Below are 21,759 nucleotides of genomic sequence, written 5' to 3' on the forward strand. Positions count from 1 at the left end.
AAGCGTCTGCCTTGTACCTTGCAGAGCGAGTTTGTCAGCGTGGGTGGCCCCCAACGATCAGGACACCTGCTCACGTCCATGTACAGCGCCCTCAGGGTGTGGTCCAGGGCTCTCCTGCCACGACTGGGCATGGCAGACGCGGGACCAGATGCATCAGAGCAGCAGCATAGCTTCAGGAGAGGCCCCTTGTCCAACAGGGAACTTCAGCCAGAGGCAGGGGCTGGGCCCTGGGCCAGGTCTCACTCTGGTCCCCTCCTGTTGTGCCCAGGGGTGGGAGGTGACCTGGAGGCTTCACTGCAGGGCCCCGACCTGATGAGAGAACAGGCAGACGACGGCTTAGGGCCTGGGCCACCTTTGGATCTTCTTGCAGCCTCCCCGGACACCTGCTTCCTTCTAGGCTGATGGGAGCTGCCAGTGAGGGGTGGCACACAGGAGCTAGGTGCGCTCTCACCCCGGCTCGCGCCAGCTCTGCCCAGCACAGGAACGGTCCCTTCAGTAACAGCATCTGCAGGACAGACTGGCACCCTGGGGGCCTTGTGGGAGGGGGTGGGTAGGCCAGGGCCCACACTGTGCCTCTGTGGGGTGGGGGCTGCGTCCTGGAGGAGGGGCCCTCAGGGTCTTCTCCCAGACAGCTTCAAATCCCCCTGCTTGGAGCTGGGAAAGACGGGTGGGGGGTGTCAGTAATCTCTTCTTAGCCCCACGATCCACAGCCAAGATCCAAGCCTTGTGGACATGCGGGCAGGCATTTCAGCATGGGCCAGGAACTGGGAGGCCTCACCTCAGGGCTGGCGTGGGGAGCCAGGGGCAGCTTCCGGGGCAGGCCCTGTGACCCGCGGGGGTTCCTCCAGCGCAGAGGGCAAGGCCGAGGTGGGGTGAGCCCCTGGGAGGAGAGTGCTGTCCGAGCTGTGGGGAGAGAGAGCCTTGTGGCCTGGCCTTTGCCGTCCCAGGTGGGAGGCAGCAGGTTTGCCCTCAGACTACTGGGGTGCAGGGAGACCCCGCCCTAAGTCACAAAGCCCTGAGCCTGGGCACAGGCTCCCCCCTCCCCATGTCCTACCTGAGCCGAGTGCCCACGCTGGACTGCGCTGCCACCATGCCGCCGACAGGACTGGCTGTGGGAGCTGCAGAGCAAGGAGAGAGCTACAGCAGCCCAGGTGGCCCCAGCCCTCCCTGCTCCAGGGCTCCCGCGCTGGGGCCTGGCCCTCAGGAGGGGGAGCTGTGAAAGCAAATGACCCGGCATCCCTTTGGGATTCTCCAGTCTGGGAAGGAGCCTGTAGAAGTGGACGCCGTGAGGCATGGAGCCAGGAGTGCAGAGAGGACGAAGGCCTGTGAGACTCCCAGCACATGTCCCGGGCACCCCCCTGCAGCCCTGGTACATGGGACCGTGAAGGGAGCGTGAGCTGTAGCAGTGCTGCTGGTAGAACCCAGCCGGGCCACTGCAGAGCCCCCCAGCGAGGGGGCACGCAGCCCGGGCAGCCCCTGGAGGAACAGGGGCCCCAGCTCTGTTGACCTGAGATGCATGGCCCCAGGCAAGTTATTTAACGCCTCTGGGCCTTAAATTGGCTGAGACCCTCATTTCTTGGGGAGAAACAGGCGAATGTGCAACTCTGGGGGTGCATAGAATGCCAGCCACTTCAGGATCCTGGGGATCATGGGTCGGCGTCCCTCCCCTGTCCTTTCCCCCACCACCGAGCCCCACATACCTGCTGTGCTGCCCAGGGCCGGCTGCCAGCTCTCGGCCTGCTCTTCGATTGGTGCTGCCTGCAGGCTGTCCTCACTGCTGGGTCTGGCACAAGGTCAGCTGGGGGTCACACCCACCTCCTCCCCTCCGGGCCCCTGCCCCCAGCCCCTCAGCCTGGTGGCCGCTTGGGAGGCCAGGCCTGAGTCCACACCTCACCTCACGGACAAAGACTGGCTCCTGGCGCGTTGGTCCCTCAGCTGCTCGCAGTGGGCTTCCATGAAGGTGAGGGGGCGCGTGAAAGCCGCTGTCTGCAGAGACCAGGAACAGATCATTGTGGCCACCTCTGCTTTCCCGTGTGGCCTCTGCTGCCTGGGGCCCTTTCCTACCTTTCATTCCGGGGGCGGCTCAGGGGCTGGGGCTGGGCTGTGGACAGAGGGCCAGAAGGCCAGTGGGCAGCTACTGCCGGGCCTTGTCACAGCCTGGCCGTGTGTGTCCAGGGCCACCTAGGCAAAGCACGGCCTAGGAGCGAGGTCCCCCCTAGGGAGGAGGGAGACCGTGAGGGGCTCTGCTAGGGAAAGCAAGGAGAGGAGCAGGAAGAGCCCCTTCCCCTCCGGGCGGGCAGATTCTATGAAGGGCCCAGAGTGGAGGGCAGTTCACCCGGGCCCCTGCTGCTCATGGGGTCTGCCCCGGGGAGGGGCTGTAGAGCTGGAACTGCTGCTTAAACCCAGTGTCCCTCCCTGGCAGCCTTTGTCTCCTGGCAACGCAGGCTGGGGCCCGGGCTCGTCCCCAGCTCAGCACAGGCCCCTCCGGAAGGTGGGCTCAACCCCACTTCTCCCGGCCTTGTCCCCTCCTGGTGACCCTCGCTCCCACACCCAGCAGCCCGCTTCCCGGAACCTCAGGGCCAGCTTCAGGGTGTGGGTCTTGTCCCCATGGCCCCTGTTCCACTGGGCTCCCTGCAGGGGCCAGGGCTGCAGGGCCGAGCTGTGCTCCTGGGGCCCCGCATCTGGCGGGCCCACCCTGGACAGCTGTCAGCTCTCCTGGTAGCTGGCACCTGGCACCTGCACCAGCCCATTCCATCTTGGGGCAGGGGCAAGGTGAGGCAGGTCACAGAGCAGGTAATGCTGGGCTGCCCACCCCATCAGAGAGACGCCGTCTCCTCAGTGGCTATTGCCTGCCTAAGGTCCGGAGACCCACCCCCCTTGTCCAGGTGGCACCCTACCCCACCTGCATTTTGGGGTGTTGGTACCACAGGTATGGATGGAGCTTCCCTGAAGGGAACACCCCGAGGGGGACCCTGGGGAGGGTGGACTTGCAGGCCAAGGCGGGGGGCCCACCTCCACGGGCTCCTGTAGGCGGGCGACATGCTCCTCCTGCACGGCCAGCAGCTTCTCCAAGTCCTGGTGTCTGTGGAGCAGCAACGCCACCTCCGACACCGAACCCTGGGGAAAAGCAAGGCGGGTGAGGCCTGGCTCCTGGGCACCTGGAGCACCCCTCCCCCCACACCAGTGCAGCCAGGGGCCCCCTAGGCAGGGGCTGCCAGACGCACCCCACAGTCGGGCTCGAGCAGGAGGCCTTCCCGGGAGGCCAGCCAGGCCTCAGCCTGCTCCAGTTGCTGCCGCAGCTTCTGCCGACCCCAGCGCTCCTGGCAGCGCCGCAGGCCCAGGGCCCAGGCCTCCTGGAGCTCCTGCAGCCGCCCTTCCAGTTCCTGCAGGCTCTCTGCCACCTGGTGGGGAGGGGCTGCCGCGGGTGAGTGCGCAGCCAGCGCTCCCACCTGGGGCCAGTAGGGAGCAGAGGGGAGGCCCTGGGCCGTCCGACTGCCCCCAGGCGCACCTGCGCTTGCAGCTCTGGGGTCAGGAAAGGGCTGTGGTCCAGCAGCTGCTGCCCCTCCTGCTGCAGGGCCCGGGCCTGCAGGCCGTGTTCCTCGATGTCCTGCCCCCGCTCCTCGTGCTGCCCCAGGAGCCGCTCTGCCTCCGCCACGTCCCGAGCCAGCTCCTCTGGCGCCACCAGCGCCCTCTGCTCCTGAGCCCACGCTCTGCAGAGCCGGGGGAAAGCAGCTTCTGTCAGGGCGGGGCAGCCTGGAGAGCCGTCATGCCCCCACCCCACAGGGCAGGACCCAGCCAGGGGCCAAGGGAAGACGCCACCTACAGCAATTCCCGACAGCGCGCAAGGAAGCTATGGCCATGGGCGGCCTGTGCCAGCTGCTGGCCCTGCTCCTGGGCCTTAGCCTTCAGGGTGGCCCAGGCCTCCTGCACCTTGGCCAGCTCTTCGGCCAGGCCCTCCTGAGCCTCAGGGTGGTGCTGGCCTAGATACCGGGCCTCCGAATGCAGCCGGGCCGCCGCCTTCTCCATGGCTGCCAGTTCCCTCTACAACCACAAGAGCAGGCGTGTCTCCCCCAGGGACAGGCTCAGGCTGTAGTCTAGGGAAGGGTCCCCACGTGCCCCTTCTGGGGGGCAGCTGGAGACAGCTGGGGGCCCTGCCCTCCCCAGAGAGGGCTGCGCAGGGGGCAGGCCTTCGGGTGGGCGAGGGCTCTCACCTCCAGGCGCCCGTGCTGCTGCTGCAGTGTCTTCACGCAGGACGGGTGGTGGCCACGCAGGGCTCCCTGCACCAGGGCCACCTGCTTCTGCATCCAGCCCCGCAGCCCAGCTGCTGCCCGCTCAAAGCTGCGGAGCTCCCGGACCGCGGCCAGGCTCTGGGAGGTGGGGGGTGGACGAGGCTGCTGGGGCCGAGCTCTGCTCCCCTGCCTTCTTCCTGGAGACAGCCTGTGGCCACCTCCTCTGAGCAAGGGACCGTGGGGACCCCCAGGTGCAGCCCCATCTGGCTGGGACATGTGAATGACGCACTGGGCTCTTGGGGGCGGCCTCCGGTGTGCACCCGATGGCAGGGCAGGGCCCTGGAGCCTGAGGGCAGCAGGAGGGCCCAGGCTGGGCCAGGAAAGGACAGAGGGGCATCTGCTGGACGCCCTAAGTCTGCCAGGGGCTGCTCTGATAAGAAGCTACCAGCTGAGGCTGAGAACCAAGGCGGCAGGAAGCCGAAGGCTGCACTCCCGTGCAGAGGCACTGACCGCACTCAGAGGGGGCATGGAGGCAGGGGCCGCTGTGCTGACCTGGAGCCACCAAGTGTGTGCCTTCTGGGAGCTTCTGTCTCTCCTTAGACATGTGAGGTGCTCAGAGGCCCCGCCCCTGCCCCCAGGTCACCGTGGCTTTGGCTTTGGCTGAAGCCAGGCAGGTGGGCCCTACCTCTCTGCGGACTTTCATGGCCTTGTCCAGCCTCTCCCAGGCAGCCTGGATGCGGCTCTTCTGGGCTTGAGCGTGGAGAGAGCAGTGGGGGGCTGCCTGGTCCAGGCTGTCTGCCAGCTCGCCCAGGGCCTGCACCCGGGCCTGGCCCAGGCTCTGCACTTCCTTGCTGAAAGCATCGAACTTCTCCTCCAGCGCCTATGAGGGGGTGCGGCAGGGAGGGTCACTCTGCAGGGGGGAGCTGGTGCCAGAACCACGGGGATTGGCCCAGAGCCACCGCGGCAGCTCCCTCCCTGCTCCACGCCCCAGTCTCCTTGCCTACTCAGGCTCAGCCCGGAGACTCACCGTGACACCCTCCAGGTCCTGCCCGTGGTCCTGGGACTCAGCGGTGGCCACCTGGGTACTCAGCCAGGTGTCCAGCAGCAGGGTCTCGTGCTCCAGCTGGTGCACCTGCAGCTGTTCCTGCAGGCCTCGGCGCCTGGCCTCCGCTCTCTGCAGCAGCTGTGTGTGGGCCTCCGTCACTACCTGCATCTGGGCCAGGACCTGGGGACTGGGGCAGGAAGGCAGCCTGGGCCAGAGCCCCCTCCGCTGACCACCCCCCACCACAGGTTGGCAGCCTGGGCCACCTCCTGCTCTCCACCCCCCGCCCCCACCTTTCCGGGCTCTGCCTGCTCTCTAGCAGTGCCGCTGCGTGCTGCAGCCGTTCCAAGCGTGGCCCAAAGGCCTCCAGGTCTCTCCGGGTGGCCTCCAGTCGCCGCAGAAGGGCCTGTGTGGCCTCGGCACACTGGCCCATGTCCTCGCTGTCCACAACACAGCCCCGCTCGGCCAGCCAGGATGCTGCCTCCAGGAGCTAGGGTGACATAGCAGAGGTTCCCCTGGGAGCTGCCGTGGAGGGTCCCGGCCTAGGGCATGAGGGCTTTAGAGCAGAGGCATTCAGCCCGGCTGTACCCACATGGGGGTCACTGAGGGGTCTGAGACCTCCCTGCCTGGGCCCTACCCCTATGTCGTCCTGGGGTCTGGAGCAGAGGCCTGACTGCAACGCTTCTCCAGGGGGCGGGGCGATCTCCCCCCCCCCCCAGCCCACGAATGATAAAGACACCGAATTCTCCGTTTTTGTCACTCAGCAGCGCCACATTTTGTCCCTTTCATTCTTCCTCTACCACTGCCTTCAGCGCTGCAGGGTGCCTTGGCCTAGCAGCAGGGAGAGGGCTGCAGGTGATGCTGACGCAAAGCGCCGCTCGAGAACCACTGGGTTAGAAGGAACTGCAGCAGAGGCCCGGGGTCTGTGTTCTGGGAAATGGGCAGCTGGGAGGCCACGGGGGCAGGAGACCGAGCTCCCTGCGAGTTCTGCCAGCCCCGCACACTCTGGGTGTCTGACACCAGGGCTGGGCCCTGTGCACCTGCAGCACCCTCTCACCTCCGTCACAAACTGCTGGGCCTCCTGAGCCTGGCGCAGCCGCAGCCGCCTCCGCGCCACCTCCGCCCCCAGGTGCTCCATGGCCGCCTCCAGCTCCTGCACCCGGGCAGCCACCTCGCGGGCAGCAAAGTGGCCAGCCCGCACCAGCTTGTGCCCAGTGCCCAGCACCACCCGGGTCAGAGCCTCGTGGCTGCTCAACTCGTTCTCCAGGTTCTGTGGCAGAAGAGTAAGGGGACTGGGGATGCTATAGGACACGTGGGCACCCCAGGACCTGCTCCCAAGGAGTTGCCTCTCGCCATCCTCCCTCCTGGAGGACCCAGAATCTCTGCGGGAGGCCCCTACCTGATGCTTCTCCTGCAGGTGCTGCACGGCGCTCAGGCTCTGGCCACAGTCCTGGGCAGTGGCCAGAGGCAGCTTCTCTTGCACCCAGGCCATCTCCTCCTCGACATCCCTGAAGAACCGCATGAGGAGGCTCCGGGCCTCCAGGGCTGCCCTACGCTCCTGCAGGGGCTCCCTCAGGTTCTCGAACCTACACGGAGGCAGGGGCATGGCGGTCAGTATTGGGACCTGCACACTAGCTCACCCTGTGCCCCTTGCTGTGGCAGGGGCAAAGCCGAGCAGACACAAGCTGAAGGCCGGGGCACCGTCCTCTGGGCAGGGCAGGGCGGGGACCTCTGCAGCAGCCGCTGGATCTGCTCCTCCAAGTCAGGGCCAAGGCAGTGTCCGTCCCGCTCGAAGGCCCGGGCCTGGCCCAGCAGGGCCTGCGCCCGTGCGGCTTGCCTCTCCACCGTTGCCTCCAGTTCCCCCTGGGTGCCCAGCAGCTCATCCACCCCAGGCAGGTCCTGGCCCCCAACGGGGCCTCTCAGCTCAGCCTCCACGGGCTCCAGCCAGCTCTGCAGGTCCTCCACGCTCTGTCGGAGACGCACGGCCTGCAGCAGAAAACACAGTGGGCAGCCGGGGAGGAGACCCAGAGCCCCATCCGGCCGCTCCGTGGTCCGCACAGGCTCACCTCGCAGGCTGCGCGAAGCCTGGCCGCCTTCCTCTGGCTGTTGGTCTGCAGCTCACGCCAGAGCTGCCCCAGCTCCTGCAGCCGCTCCGGGACAGTCTCCGAGGCCGAGGAGCCCCCCTGCAGCAGCCTCTGCCCCTCCTGCAGCCACAGCGCAGCACATACCCCATGGGCACCTGCGCCTGCTCCACGCACCAGCGGCTCTGTGTGCTGGCTGTGCGATCTTCCGCAAGTGCATTACCCTCCCTGAACTTGGCCTTCTCCATCCACATAAAGGAGATGAGACCGCTGTCTTGTTTATAATCCTTTGTAGCAGAGGGGGCTGGGTGGGGTCAGGGCCTGCCTTTGCAGGTAGGGAAGGGAATGCTACAGGGTGCTGCTCCGACTCCTCTCACCCCCGGGGCTGCTGGGTGCCACCCCTGATCACCTCAAAATGTAACCTTCAGGGCAGGCACTTGGCCCAGTGGTTAAGCTTCTTTTCATTTATTTGAAAGGCAGTTAGAGAAAGATGGAGAGAGAGAGAGAGAGAGAGAGAATCTTCATTCCATGGTTCACTCCCCAAATGGCTGCAATGACCAGGGCTGGTCCAGGCTAAAGCCAGGAGCTTTATCCCAATCTCCCACATGGGTGCAGGTGCCCAGGGACTTGGGCCATCTTCCACTGCTTTCCCAGGCCATCGGCAGGGAGCTGGATCAGAATTGGAGCAGCCGAGACCCGAACCAGTGCCTATATGGGATGCCGGCACAGCAGGTAGCAGCTTAACCTGCTGTGCCACAACACTGGTCCCTAAACTGCCTCTTAAGACACCCACATCCCGTGTCACAGTGCCTAGCCAGAGACCCAGCTCCACTTCCACTTCCAGCTTCCTGCTAATGCACACGTGGGAGGCAGCAGGTGACAGCCCACGTGGGACCCTGCCTCCTACATGGAAGACCTGAATGGAGCTCCTGGTGGCTGGCTTTGGCCTGGCCCAGCTGCAGCTGTTGTGGGCATTTGGGAAGTGAATCAACAGATGGAAGATCTCTCTGCTTATCTCTATGCCTTTCAGATAAAGTTGAAAATTTTTATCTTTAAAAGGACTAAAAAAAAGTCCCCGTTTTTGGTGTGGGTATCCCAGGGAGGCAACTGCTTCTCCCTGTGTGACTGACTGACTGGCAGGGTGAGCACGCGAGGACTGCCGCATCCGGGGTTCCGCCCCAGACCCAGCTGCCCGTCCCACGCTCTCCCTCCGGGCCTCACCGCCTGCAGCGCCCGCTGGTGCTGTGCGCCTGCGTCCAGCTCCGCCTGCAGCTCAGCGGGGTCCCGCCCGCCCTCTTCCAGGGCCTCGAGGTTCTTCTCGCGCAGCCACGTGGCCATCTGGGCACAAGGAGAGGGTCGAGGTCTGCTGCCGAGGGCTCTCCCTGCCCTTAACCTCTGAGGGACCCCGGGGTGAGCCCCTCCCCCACAGCCGCTCCCCCACGCAAAGGGAACCTCGTGGGTCTCCTGCAGGAACGTGTGCAGCTGCCCGAGCTCCTCCAGCTGGCAACGGCGGGCGCCTGCTCGCTCCAAGAGCGCCTCCTTCCTGCCGGGGGAGGGTCGCGTGGGCCCAGGGCCTGGGTGGCACAGGGCTGTGTGTAGTGCGTGCCAAGGCCGCCTGCCGGTCCTCCCAGCCTCAGCCCGGGCCTTCCTTTACGCGAAGGCACGCTGTGCCCCGCTCCCTAGTATCGGTGTCTGTTACGGGCTGAACTGTGGCCCCCGTGCTCATGCCGGGTGAAGTGAGCCGGTCTCAGTCCGCAGGGCCCACGGTGCTCCAGCACCGTCCAGGTCACCTGTTTCCCGGCAGCAACTTCTTTGTGAACTCCCCTTCATCTCAGCAGGGGGAAGGGGGAAGGGGGCTGCCCGTGTACTGCTTGATGACGCAGAAAAGGCTGGTGAGCCCGGGCCAGGAGGCGGAAGGGCAGCAATGGGAGGGCTGGGCTGCCTGGGGCCCACCACCCCACCCCGCTGTGGGCCCCAGTGCCCCAGAGCCAGAGGTACCTCCGCAGCACAGCCCGGCACCTGCCCAGGGCGCTCTGGGCCTCGGGGTGTCCACGCTGCAGCAGGCCATGGGCTGCAGCTTCCAGGGCGCTGAGGTTCTCCGCCTGTGCCTCCAGGCCCTGTTCAAGCATCTCGTGTTTCCACAGGAGGGTCTCCACGGGGGCCAGGGGGTCCTGGGGGGTCAGGGAGGTTGCGCTGCCCATGGGGCTGCCCCTCTCAGCCCAAGCTCTCCTCCCGACAGCCATCCTACCACGCCCTCCACAAAGCCACTGCCCAGTGCAGCCACCTCTCAGCCCCAGGGCTGCTTCTGGCTTCAGGTCAGGGATCCTGAACCGGCAGACGTCCAGGAGGCGAGGGGCAGGGATCAGCATTTCCAGAACAGGCAAAGCCTTCCCTCCCAGCGCTCTCCCCACTGCACCTGCACCAGGACCACCCGGACTCCGATTATTCCCAGGGGACCCCCGGGGGTTCTCCATGGGGATCAGGACAGCGGCAGATGTGAGGGGGGCAGCGGGAAGGAGGCAAGAGTGAGGCAAGGCCACACGCTCCCACTCCGGCTCCCAGGGCCAGAGAACAAGGGACTGCTTGGGGACTGGTGTGTCGGGGCGGGGGGCGGGAGGGCTCCTGGGAGTCCGCCCCCAGTGCTGCCAGGCACCTACCCCCAGCCCCTCGCTGGCCAGGCAGGCCTCCTTGCTGCAGAGCCAACGTTCCACCCGCTCCAGCGAGCTCAGAAACAGCTGGTAAGAAAGGAAAAGGCAGGAGAGAGTGGACAGAGGGTCCAGTCCCTGAAGGTGGAGGGAACTGGGTAGGAGAGCCGGGGTCCTCGGTTCCACAGGACGTGTCCCTGGCAGGCCAGACTCGCTGTGGGCAAGCTGAGCCCGGAGTGGTGGGAAAGCCTCGGCCCGAGCTTTGACCGAGGCTGGGGCTGCTGGGGGCTGGGGAAGGGGCATTGCTTACCTGGAGCTCCAGGGCCTGCTGCAGCTGCCGCTGCCGCTCCTGCCAGGCCCCCTCCAGGCTGCTCAGCTCCTGCTCCAAGGCAGCCAAGGCCTGGCGAATGTCAGGGCCGGACGGGTGCCCAGCGGTGAGCAGCTGCTGCCCAGTGCTCCGGGCCAGGCTGATGCTGTCTGCCCGGGACTCCAGCTCGGCCTAGAATGGGGTTGGGCTCAGACCCCAGCCAGAGCTGGAGGACACCCAGAGGGGACAGGCGAGGCAGGAAGACAGCTGAGGTACGGGCAGAAGAGAGAGGACCCAGGAACAGGTGGGGGGCACAGAGAGGTGGGCAATGAGGAGAGGAAGCCGGGGCCCACCTGCCCACTTACCTTGAGTGCCTGGTGCCTTTCCACCATGCTCTGGGCTTCCTCTGGGCTGCAGGGGGTGCTGGGTATGGCCATCTCGGCCCGTAACCCCTGGGCCCAGACCAGCAAATCCTGCAGCGCCGCCTGGAGCTTCTGTGCTTGGTGCAAGGCTTCCAGCGCCTCCCTCCTGCCCAGAGGGCTCAGCAGCTAGGACCAGGGGTCCCGGGCCCCTCACCCCCTGTGCCCACCAGCACCTTCTCCTGTCATTCAACCCCCGAAAAGCTCATAGACTAGGGGGCTGGAACACAGGGCAGTGACAACACACTCTTAGGGGAAAACGGGAGCCCAGGGAAAGCGTGGGGTGGAGATGCTGGGGCTGAAGGCCATGGGTGCCTACCGCTTCTGGGCCCTGCTCCGGAATTGCCGCCAGCTGTCCATCATGGCTTGCTGCTTGGAGCTGAGGCTGAGGGCCGCCTCGGGGCTGGCCTGGCAAAGGCAGCTTGCCTTGCGCTCCAGGGACTGTAGGGCAGCCAAGGTCAGAGGCTGGGCAGGAGGCCCCCAGCGTGCAGCCCCACTGTGCCTTGTGTCCACCAGGGTCCCACAGAGGCAGCCTCTGCACCCAGCCACACACCTCCACCTGCTCCTGTATGAGGCCTACTTCCCGCTCCAGCACTTTGAGATTCCACAGCAGCCTCTGCGTGTGCTCCAGGCTCCTCCCGCCTTCGCCCAGGGCCTGGATCAGGGCGTCCTGCGGGGAGAGGGGCGGGGCGTGCTGGGCCGGGCTCGGGGCTGCTCTGCTGCTCAGCACCATCTCGGCAGCAGCCAGCCCACAGGTCTGTGCCTGCTGACCCGGTCCTGGGGCGAACCCTCTTGTGTTCTGGGCTTGCTCAGGGGCTGCAGCAGACAGAGTGGGGCCGCTCTGGCCTCCGCACCCACAGCGTGTCTGCGGAGGGGAGCCGAGCGGAGGGACCCCCGAGCCCGCCATGGGGCTACTGTGTCTGCGTTTGATGTTGACCCCAAGGACACAGGCTCGGCCGGGTGTCCTGGCAGACGGCTGGTGGAACCAGCTACCGAGCACCTGGTGAAGGAGAGGCGGACGAGGGGCCGGACGCCTGGGAGATGCCAGGCAGTGCCCACTTCCCTGTGTTTGACTGCTCACCTTCTCCCCAATCCGCTCAGTGACGACGTCCAGCTCTTGGGACAACGTGTGGACCTCCAGGGCTGCTTCGAGCTGCTGCTGGTACTTGAGCAGGTTGCCATGGAAACTCGCCCACCTGGCAAGGGTCGATGGACAGTCAGCCTGGGGGCTGGCCCTCCCCGCCCCGCCCACTGCCTCGCAGCGTGGGACTGGCCTGCCATGGAGCTGGCTTTGCCGCCGGCAGATGCTCTGGACTTCCTCGGGGGCCTGGTTCTTGAGCTGCAGCGACGAGGCATCGATGCTCCTGAGGTAGGCGTCAGCCCCTGTGTCCTACGGGGAGAGCAGGTGAGGACACTGGCACCACCCCCTCAGAGCCCCTTCTTCAGCACTGGGGGTCTTCTGGGGCTCCCGGGAACATGAGGTGCAGCTCGCCTGTGGCGTGAGGCAGGTGCACTGAGCAGCATCGGCGTGGAGCCGGAGCCCCAGAATCACGTTGAAGGCCAGGAAATGCACCCAGACTGGGGAGGGCAGGAGAGTGGGCATGGCTCCCTACCAGGAGCTTTCAAGTTAAAACACAGCTTCCGGGAGAGAGGAGGCGAGGGAGGGGTGGGGCCACGTGGGAGCTCAGCCCCCAGGGGTCACGCTGTTCCAGGCGGAGGACTTGTGTGGCAGAGGCTCCGACCCAAGCAGGCTCACAGGTGCGTGGGGAGGGGCCCGCAGGCTTCCAGCCGCTGGCTGGCATTTAGAGCTTGCTCACGTTCCCACAGCTCTCCCTGCAGCAGCTCACCCAGGGAGGCAGGGTCTGGTGCTTTGTTCCTTCTAGAGAGGCCACTGGGGTTGTCTGTGGCAGAGCCAGGATCCAAGCCCTGCTGGCTGAGGCCTAGCGCACGCGGCACTGGGCCTGTGTCTGCACCGTAAGCAGCGGTGTCTTGGGGTTAAGCTCTGCAGCCTTAAAAAAAACTCCTCCTTACTTGCACCAGGGGGGTGAGGTCAGCTCATCTGGTCTCTAAGGTCTGCTCGTGAGTGCATTTGCCCATTTCCTTCCTCTATCCTACCTAAGGGAAATGGAGTTCGGGAGGTGTGTGCAGGGGGCGCGGGGGTGAGGAGGAGGTGCTGAGAGTCACACTAAAGGGGACATGGACAATGTCTCCATCCAGGAGCACGCACTAGCTTTCACTAAAAACTGCAATTATGGGGGGGGGGGGGGGCGGCACTGTGGTATAGTAGGCTAAGCCCCCGCCTGTGGTACACTGGTTCAAGTCCCGGCAGACCCATCTCCCTCCTTGTGGCCTGGGAAAACAGTGGAAGATGGCCCCTGTGCTTGGGTACCCTGCACTCACGTAGGAGACCCGGAAGAAGCTCCTGGCTTCAGATCGGCCCAGCTCTGGCCACTGTGGCCATTTGGGAAGTGAGCCAGTGATGGAAGACCTCCTTTTCTCCTCCTTTCTAATTCTTAAAAATAAAAAGCCCAGAGGGGCCCCCCATTCCCACCCCAGCTTCCCAGTGACACCTCGTAGAGCATGACCACCTTTCAGCAGGGGGCTGACGCGGAACAGTCCCTGCACTGTTAACGGGGCTCTCTCCAGTGCACATCCACGTGGGGGTGGGCCCAGGGGTGGGGGCAGCGCACATTGGCTGGTGCGGTTCTTTTACTACAGGTTTGGGCTCATGGGACACAGTGAGCAGGTGGGCTCCCACCACCCAGGCAGGCCTTATCCCCATTTAACAATGAGGAAACCTCTTAAGTATATGGATGCGATGCCTGAGCCCCCGGATCCGGGTTTCCCAGTGTCTGGGGCGGGCAGGGGCATTGTGCCAGTTCCTCCCTGGGCAGGGTCCCCTTACCCTGGCCAAGGCGCCTTGGAACTGGCGGAGCTGGCGGCGGAGCTGCAGACAGTGCTCCAGATCCTGGCCCAGGTCCCCGAAGCTCACCATCGCCTCCTGCAGAGCAGTGGGTCAAGGAGGGCAGAGAGGGTGGTGCCCTGAGCACTGACCTCAGTTGCCCCAGCCTCCACTGCTGGGCAGAGGCGGGCTTTAGGGACTTCCTCCTGGGTCCTGTCTGGATCCCCATACCCCACCTGGCTGGGCCTCACCTGCCCCTGGATCCAGGTCTCTGCAAGGTCCACTCTCTGCAGGAACTCCAGGAAGTCCCTTCTGTCCTCCAGGGCCTGGCCCCGGAGGGCCACCGCCTGCCGCAGCTTCTCCCAGTGCTCCTGCAGCGCCTGCAGCTGCTGGGAGACCTCTCCTGCCAGGGGGTGGCCCTGGCCTAGCAGGGCCTTGCCCTCCTGGGAAGACAGGGGAGTGGGCAGTGCTCACCCGCTGCCCCTCTCCTGCCCATCACCTTGCCTCTTGACCACCCTGCGGCCAGTATGGGGCCAAGCGCCTGCTGGTACCTTGGCAATGGAGGTGAGGACCTCCTCCTGGGCCTGGACCTCGGCCTGGAAGGCCTGGTGTCTCTGCAGGAGCTTCAGCTGGGCTCTCAGCTCCCCGGGAGGGATGGGCTCTGCCAGCCGCTGGGCCCGCTCCTGGATCCAGCCCTCGGCCTGGTGGGCACCGCAGCGTGACGCCCACAGTCTTTACGCCTTGCCCACCAGAGATGTGCCCAGGGCTGCTGGCTAGGGGCTGGGGGTGGGAACTAATTTTGGAGCTGGGGCCCTCTTGCCCCTGGGGCCCTCGACTGCCTTGACAGCTTCCTCGCCTTCCTCGGGCCTGGCCCCACTGGCAGTCAGCACACGCGTGGCTCAGAATCCAAGCTCTGGGCTCCAGCCCGTGGCAGGAGAGCCACTGACCCCTGCAGGCTGGCTTCCTGGCCTCGGGGCGTGGGGAAGGGCAGGCAGTAAAGGGCATGGCCCACTGGCCTCTGACCTGGGTGATGGCCCCGGCCAAGTGGGCGAGCCGCAGCGAGGTGTGCAGGGTGTGGCCCCGGCTCTCCGCCAGGCCCTGCACTCGGGCACGCCGCTCCAGCACTGCGTGAAGCCAGTCCCGTGCCCTGCCGCTCCCGCCGAGCTGGCTCAGCTGCTCCCGGAGTGCTGCCTCCTGTGGGGAGGGCGCAGCCTGCTCTCCTCCCACCCTGCGGGCTGCAGCAGGGGTGGCCCCCCGGCACGCACAGCCCCTTCTCCCAGGAGCCTGAAGTCCCTCCCTCAGCCCCTGTAAGCCTAGGGCCGGCTCACTGCCCCAGCAACACCGGAGCCAGGCTGCTCCCCAGGGGCCACGTGAAGCCGACAGCCAGCTGCCTGCTGTGGTCCTGCAGTGTGGCCCACAGCCCCGGGCCTTCTTCCTGAGCCGTATCAGCACTGATTCTGGGTGGGCACCAAGCACCCACATGCCCCCGCTTGGGACTGTGCTGCCCCCAGCACCCCAGCACACCCAGGCCTCCCTCCCAGCCACTTACCTTTGCATCCTGGGCACTCAGCACCTTCTGGAAGACCTCGTGCCTGCGGATCAATTGCTCTACTTCTTCCACGGAGCCCCCCAGGGCACTGGTTCGCAGGGAGGCCTGGACCCGCCCACAGGAGAGGCAGACCTGTCAAGGACTGCAGCCAGCCAGTCCCTTTGTCCACAGTGGGCTGCACTGGGGCAGGGCCCCTGGGTGGAGCAAGGGGCCTGTGGCGGGATGGGGCCTAACTGGTGCAGGGGCATTGACGAGGCTGTGCGGTGCACAGGAACCGAGGTGGGGGCTTGCACAAAGAGGAGCACACCGAAGCCTTGGCCCACTCCCTCTGGGCTCGCTCTGGGCTGGGGTTAGGGAGGAGACCCCACCTAATGCCTGGTGTTCCAGATCAGAGAACATCAGAGAGCCAGTGAGGGAGGGGACGAGTGCAGAGAGTGGAAGGAGAATGGGAGGCGCGCGTGCGCATGTGCGTGCTGGGGCGAGAGCACCTGCCTCCTGGGCGGTGAGGGCCTTCTCCAGGTGGCTGCAGGCTCCGAGGAAGCGCTGTTCCGCCTGCGCGGCCTGCAGCCTCTCTTGCTTCCACGCCCAGACCTGGAACACCTGGTCCCGCGCATTCTGGAGGGCTTGCAGCCCTTCCTGGACCTGCAGGTGGGCACATGGGGAGGGCGGGAAGAAGATCCCAAAGGCAGTCAGGCCAGCAGGGCGCAGCGGGGCAAGGGCAGCAGGTGGCCAGGGAGGCCAGGCTGGGGACACTGGAAGAGGGACTCACCTCCTCAGCAGGTGTCCCCGCGGTCAACAGTGCCTGTTGGCCCAGCTGAGCAGCCTGCTGCCACACCTCCTCCTGGGCCTGCAGCTGTGTCCAGAGTTGGTGGTGGGCGCTGAGCTGGAGGGCGCCACTGCCGTGCTCCAGGGCGCTCTCCTCCCTCTGCAGTTCCTGCCGCACCCTGGCTGCCCAGGAGGCGTAGTCCTGCACCTGAGCCAGGAGGCAGGCGAGAGCCTAATGGGAGCTGGAGGCGGAGCCACAGCCCACCTGACTCCACTCACAGCCCTGGAAGAGGCCAGCCAGGCCCTGGTTCTTCTGGCTTCTCTGTTCTCTTCCAAGCCAATCCTCCAGGGCCCGCGCACCCTCCCTGCCAGGCCCTTCTTCCTCTGCCTCCCTCTCCCCTCCTCCCAGCTCACCCGAGGGCCTGCGCCAGCAGCAGCAGCAGCAGCGAGAGCAGCTGAGCAGTCCCTGAGGGCTGGGAAAGGCTCCCCTGCTCTCGGAGGGCCGAGGCCGCCTCTGCCTCAGGAAGACTTGCCCGTCCTGGACCCCTCACTGCCCGCCCCGTCCCCTGAACTCAGCTTCAGAACCAGCCAGTGGCCCCCCATGGTCACACAGTGCCCAAGCCCGGCATCGCCAGAGGGACGAGGTGAGTGGCAGCACGTACAGGAAAGGTGCTGTACTCTCGAGTGCGAACCGAGCTGAGGATTAAGCACCCTGCACAGAAGGTCCCTAACCTCAAGCCTTTTGGCAGAGTCAGAGTTTGGGCCTCCTGGTCCAGCAGGCACTGGGACGTGGTGACTCCTGGGACAGCCCATGGCCAAGACCCAGTGTCCCCGTCTGACTCTGGGGTGTTGGCTCATCTGCCCAGAGAGGTAGGCTCCATGGAGGCAGTGGCTGCGTCTTCCACGGTTTCAGGGTCACCCCTCGTTCCACCCACAGCTCCTAGCAGAGAGGTCAAGTGGATGCCTCGAACATCTGTGTCTCCAGCTGTGGACTTTCGTGGGCTGCCCATGTTCCCGAGCCCTGCCTGGCATCCCCCGGGACTGCCCTGTCACTCACCTGGACTGGTGACCCAAAGCCAGGTAGTCACTGGCTCGCCCTGTGCTCGGCCTCCGGCCAGCCGGACTTACAGCCGGCTGTGCCCCTGCTCTTCACCATGTGGCCATGCCCGATTTTCCCTGCAGGACCTCACACACGAGCATACGCACATGCGCACACGGGCGTGCATATGGACCCCAGCCAGGGGAAGGAGCCCTCACCGCTGCCTGGAAGCGGGCCAGGAGGTACGCCCACTCCAGTCGGGCCCTGCGCTGCTCCACGCGCAGCCGCAGGGCCTCCCAGGCCTGGGTCACTGCTCGCTGTCCCCGCTGCACAGCCTGGGCCTGAGGCCCTGCACACAGCCTCTGCACCTTGTATCCGGTCTCCAGCAGTTCCTGCAGCTGGGTCAGAGAGGGTTGGGGTGTGAAGGCCTATGTCCCACTGTAGAGGCAGAGGGCCAGCCCACACCCCATCACCGACCCCGATGCCTGGGACTCAGCCCTGACTGGGGGCCGAGGGCCGGTGGGAAATGCAGAGGAAGAGCTGAGCCCAGCCAGAGGGGCCTGAGTCGGGGCAGCCAGGAGGCGCACCTGCTGCTCAGTGGCCTCTAGTTCACGCTCCAGTGTCTCATGTCGCTTCAGCTGCACCTCTACCCTGCGCGGGTCCTGGGCCACATCACTGGGGAGGCTGGTGGCTCTCTCCTGAGGAGAGGGTCCAGGGGTCAGGAGTGCAGGGTGACCACAGAGCCTGATCGACTTCCGCAGGGGATCCCCTCCCCAGCCTAGGCACCTACCTGGACCTGGGTGAGGGCTTCGAGCAGGGCTCTGTAAACCTGCACGGCGGCTTCAGCGTCTCGGAGCAGGCGGCCTCGGGCCTGGGTCAGCTCCCACAGCTCGGACCAGGAGGCCCTGACAGCAGCACGTGGAGGGCGAGTGGGGATCAGCCCCCCAGCCTCTCGTACCCCTTTGCCAGGTCTGGGTGGGCCTCCTCCGCTCGGCATTGTCCCTGGGTCCCAGACTCCGCAGGAGTCTGCCCCTCCACAGTCTCTGCCAGCCGGGGCCCTGCCTGCCCCTCCCTAGGGACTTGCTCTTTTGCGCCTGTGATGCTCGGCCCCGCACGGCCTCTCTGCTCTGTGACGCTGCTGGCGCCTGGCACGGCGGATTCTCGGTCTCAGCCGGCGACAGAGCCTCAGGGTGGAGGCCACCTCTCTTTCCTTTACACAGCAAACTCACCCAGCTGCTAAGACTTCCGCCAACCTGTGCCTGTGCTAGGGGTTACGGACAAGTCGTGACCGTGCCCCAGGCTCATGGGCCGGACTGTGGGTCCACACTGGCCAAGGGGGGCAGCTGGGAATGGTGCAAGGGCTGCATCCAATGTGGGAGTTGGGGGGGACTCACGGGAGGCCCTAGCCCTGCCCAGGGTGCTTGGAGCTGTCACCTTGTCCTCACAGGCTAGCCCCACCTGACCAGCTTCCTCCCCCAGAGCCACCCACTGGCCAGGCCCCATACTCACTGCAGATCCTGCTGCTTTTGCCGGGCCCAGGGCGCAGCGCGGGGCCCCTGCTGCAGCAGGCTCTCGGCCCACTGCTGGCAGGCGGCCACCTGCCGGCCGGCCATCTCCACCTGGTGCTGAAATGTCACAAACCTGGTGCGGAGGTGCTGTGAAGAAGAGCGGCCCGGGTGACAGGGTGACCCCGGCTGGGAAGCAAGACACCCCAGGGGCTCACGGGACTGCGTGGGGTGGGGGCTGCCACGGTGCCCGCCCCTCTATGCAGTGGGGTGCCCCCAGCCACCGCCAGCTTCACATGGCCTGGCAGGGCGGCCCCAGCACATCCCCCACCCCGGCCTCTTCTCACCGTGACCTCCTCCTCGTCCTCTCCCGGGCTCGCCTCTGCCAGGATCGCCTGCTTCCGGTCGGCCAGCCAGCTGTGCAGGTCCCCGGCCTCCCGCGTGTACTCGTGCAGCCTCAGCGTCCTCTCTAGCTCCCGGCTCCTGCAGTGACCGCCCATCCCCAGAAGTTAGCGTGCCAACCCTGCCAGGACAGCCTGGCCATCACAGGGCTCACCTAAAGGATGGGGTCATTCAGGTCTTTGCCCAAGCCTGTGGCTCAGCACTCAGGGAGAAGTGGACATGGGGAGGGGAGAGAGCAGATGGGGAGATGAGGCCTGGGAGCAGGGCCTCCCTGAAGGGCCTTGGAGAGAAGCCCTCAGCCCTCTCCTGACCCAGCCCCACGGGCTTGGCCGGAGCCATGGATTCCTCCCAACTTAGGCCAAGGTATGGGAACGCAACACCCCTCACCGTGTGGCTGCCGCCGCCTGCAGTGCCTGCAGCTGCTCCTGGAGCCGCTCCTGCACCCCGCGCAGCTGCTCAGGGGCCCCAGGGCCAGTGAGGGTTTGGGCCCTCTGGCCGAGCTCCTCCATGGAGCGCCAGCGAAGGGCTAGGTCCTGCTGTAGCACCTGCAGGCACAGGGCACCGGGCCAGGCACAGACCAGTGGCTCCTTCACCCATCCATCCATCTCCCGCCTCTCCACCCCCATCTCTTCTCCACCCATCATCCACTCACCCATCCAACTGCCCAACTCATCCACCCACCCACCCAGCCATGCATCCTCCAGTCCACTCATCAATTCACACATCCATCTACCTGTCCCCAATCCACCCACCCACCCAGGCACTCATCTGTGCCCTCGGATCACCTGCTGTTCAGCAGGGAACACCGAATGGAGGAGTCTGGGCCATGGAAGGGGGTTTACAGAGCACATTAGATTGAACCCCAACACCAAAGTGCAAAAGATGGACAGAGTGAAGTAAGCTGCCCAGTGGGCTGGGACAGGGAGGCTCCATAAGGCGAGTGGCTCCCTGCAGGGCAAGCAGGAACACAGACCACCAGGGCTTTGCCCAACACATGCCCCAACAGGAGGTTACGTCAGTGACAGCAGAACCAGGACACTGCAGGGTCCTGCATGAGCCTGTGCGGCCCTGATACCAGTCCCAGGCACGAGGAAGGGGCCCCCGGGCCCTGCTGTAGCAGGGAACCCTCATCAGGGGAGGGAGGTTTCAGGGGCACTTGGCTGGCTCAGAGGATGCCATGCCAGGCTGGGAGGCAGGGAGGGGCCGGGGCAGGTGACTGGGGGAGAGAAAGCCAGGGGCGGCTGGGACAGAGGAGGGCACCGCAGGACCCGGTGGCTGTGGGGACGTAGCTGGCCGTGACCTCGGGGCGCTGGCTGCTGAGAAGCAGGACATGCTCTTGGGAGTGTGACTGACCCTCTGGTTGTCGCCCCCTGTGACCCAAGTCCACCCCGCGTGGCGATGCTCAGGACGCAGTACCTGGTGCTTCCTAATGAGCCTCAAGGTCGTGGCGTCCTCTGCACCGCAGTCCTCGCCGCTCACCAGCGGCCGCTTCTCTTCCAGCCACGCCTCCAGCTCCGACACTTCCAGAAAGTACTGCCGAGAACGGGGCCGACTCGCCTCGGCCATCTCTGACCGGACCCTCTCCGCAGCCCAACGTTGCTCCCCACACAGGAGGCTTGTGTGCCCACACGGGGACCAGTGGGGTCCACAGCTCCCCTCGCAGAGCCTGCGCTCCCTGCAGCCCACCTGCTGGACGGCCACGGCCTGCTGCAGCCTCCACGCCTGTGCCGCGCACACCTGTTGCAGCTCCGCCCAGCGGCCTTCCAGCTTCCGGCACTGCTCTGCGAAGTGCTGGGCGCTGGGGTGCCCCGAGGCTGCCAGGCTCTGTCCGGAGCCCAGCACCCGCTGCATCTGTCCCTGGTGAACTTTCAGCTCGGCCTGCAGCTCCTGCACAGAGCAGTAGGGCAGCTGCTGCCCCCGGGGGGGTCCCTTAACCATGGGGCGTCCAGACCAAAGCTGCTGACAGAACTCCAGGCCCCAGGGGCAGAGATTTGGAAACCAGGACACCCTGAATGGCAGCAGAGGGTGCCCAGGGCCTGGGAATGTGACGTCAGGGATGCTCGGAGAGGAAGGGGCACTACCTTGTGCTTGTGGTAAAGGCTCTGGACACTGTCCCAGCACTTGGTGGGGCTGCTGGGGCCGGCACTGGGCATGCGCTCAGCCATCCACGAGAGCTCTGCCTGGCTCAGCTGGTAGAACTGGCACAGCTCAACCGAGGCCTGCAGCTGCAGGCGCCGGGCAGCCAGGTGTCCCTGGAACCTGGGTCGGGGGAGAAGAGTGGGAGAGCTGGGGATGGGGAGAACAAGGCAGGTGGTCCCTTCCTGGCCCAGCCAGGAATCCGCGAGGAACAAGGCGGGAGCACACAGGGAGCCCTGATAGGCTAGGGGGAGGCAGCTGCAGGTACTGGGACCCTACCTGTCTTCAGGTGGTGGGGCCCTGCCCAGGAGGCAGCCGGCACCTGGCCCTCCTGCCCCGGGGATGGCCCTGCGCACAGGGGAGGAGGGCCGGGCACCCCAGGGGCTGTTGGTATCTCCCTGCTGGCCCGCAGTCCACCCAGCAGGGTGAAGAGGGAACAAACAGGTGAGCGTGGCCAGGGCCCCACCTCTGCAGGCATCGCTGGGTCTCGTCCAGGATGCTCTGGGAAGTGCCCACGCCGTGTGTCTGGGAGCAGAGGGCAGCCATCTTTCCAGCCAGCACCTGGCCCTCGGCCTCCAGTTGGCAGAGCCGTATCTGCAGCCGCCGGCTCGAGCCCGGGTCCTGCCTGGCTTCTGTGTCCTGCTGGGCCCCCTCTAGCTGCTCCATCTTCTCCTTGGCCTCCTGGGGAAGGGCAGAGGGGACAGCACTCTGCACTGCAGGGTAGCAGCAGGTTCACCC

The 21,759-nt window shown here is 65.9% G+C and overlaps 1 protein-coding gene across 1 annotated transcript in view; it reads right to left on the reverse strand.

Annotated features, from left to right (window-relative positions):
• SPTBN5 (spectrin beta, non-erythrocytic 5) overlaps nt 1–21,759 on the reverse strand; it is a 40,651-nt gene continuing 18,892 nt past the window's right edge. Inside the window, exons 24-67 of the mRNA XM_062205706.1 lie at nt 21,488–21,702; nt 20,967–21,144; nt 20,572–20,772; nt 20,302–20,418; nt 19,273–19,430; nt 18,831–18,966; nt 18,488–18,633; nt 17,769–17,883; nt 17,566–17,676; nt 17,197–17,376; nt 15,944–16,147; nt 15,667–15,816; nt 15,175–15,279; nt 14,649–14,819; nt 14,177–14,326; nt 13,877–14,068; nt 13,629–13,724; nt 11,998–12,113; nt 11,805–11,919; nt 11,277–11,393; nt 11,043–11,164; nt 10,670–10,832; nt 10,308–10,496; nt 10,010–10,087; nt 9,351–9,523; nt 8,805–8,895; nt 8,574–8,690; nt 7,338–7,475; nt 7,001–7,257; nt 6,671–6,857; nt 6,329–6,541; nt 5,565–5,761; nt 5,257–5,461; nt 4,915–5,109; nt 4,212–4,367; nt 3,824–4,041; nt 3,509–3,710; nt 3,225–3,401; nt 3,013–3,117; nt 1,895–1,986; nt 1,701–1,783; nt 1,055–1,118; nt 779–903; nt 1–309 (exon numbers count right to left, since the gene is read on the reverse strand). Of these exons, the coding sequence (XP_062061690.1) occupies nt 780–903; nt 1,055–1,118; nt 1,701–1,783; nt 1,895–1,986; nt 3,013–3,117; nt 3,225–3,401; nt 3,509–3,710; nt 3,824–4,041; nt 4,212–4,367; nt 4,915–5,109; nt 5,257–5,461; nt 5,565–5,761; nt 6,329–6,541; nt 6,671–6,857; nt 7,001–7,257; nt 7,338–7,475; nt 8,574–8,690; nt 8,805–8,895; nt 9,351–9,523; nt 10,010–10,087; nt 10,308–10,496; nt 10,670–10,832; nt 11,043–11,164; nt 11,277–11,393; nt 11,805–11,919; nt 11,998–12,113; nt 13,629–13,724; nt 13,877–14,068; nt 14,177–14,326; nt 14,649–14,819; nt 15,175–15,279; nt 15,667–15,816; nt 15,944–16,147; nt 17,197–17,376; nt 17,566–17,676; nt 17,769–17,883; nt 18,488–18,633; nt 18,831–18,966; nt 19,273–19,430; nt 20,302–20,418; nt 20,572–20,772; nt 20,967–21,144; nt 21,488–21,702 (6,519 nt within the window). The 3' untranslated portion in view covers nt 1–309; nt 779. The remainder of the gene's footprint in view (nt 310–778; nt 904–1,054; nt 1,119–1,700; nt 1,784–1,894; nt 1,987–3,012; nt 3,118–3,224; nt 3,402–3,508; nt 3,711–3,823; nt 4,042–4,211; nt 4,368–4,914; nt 5,110–5,256; nt 5,462–5,564; nt 5,762–6,328; nt 6,542–6,670; nt 6,858–7,000; nt 7,258–7,337; nt 7,476–8,573; nt 8,691–8,804; nt 8,896–9,350; nt 9,524–10,009; nt 10,088–10,307; nt 10,497–10,669; nt 10,833–11,042; nt 11,165–11,276; nt 11,394–11,804; nt 11,920–11,997; nt 12,114–13,628; nt 13,725–13,876; nt 14,069–14,176; nt 14,327–14,648; nt 14,820–15,174; nt 15,280–15,666; nt 15,817–15,943; nt 16,148–17,196; nt 17,377–17,565; nt 17,677–17,768; nt 17,884–18,487; nt 18,634–18,830; nt 18,967–19,272; nt 19,431–20,301; nt 20,419–20,571; nt 20,773–20,966; nt 21,145–21,487; nt 21,703–21,759) is intronic.

This window comes from Lepus europaeus, chromosome 11 (assembly GCF_033115175.1).
Source record: "Lepus europaeus isolate LE1 chromosome 11, mLepTim1.pri, whole genome shotgun sequence".
Classification (NCBI taxonomy): domain Eukaryota; kingdom Metazoa; phylum Chordata; class Mammalia; order Lagomorpha; family Leporidae; genus Lepus; species Lepus europaeus.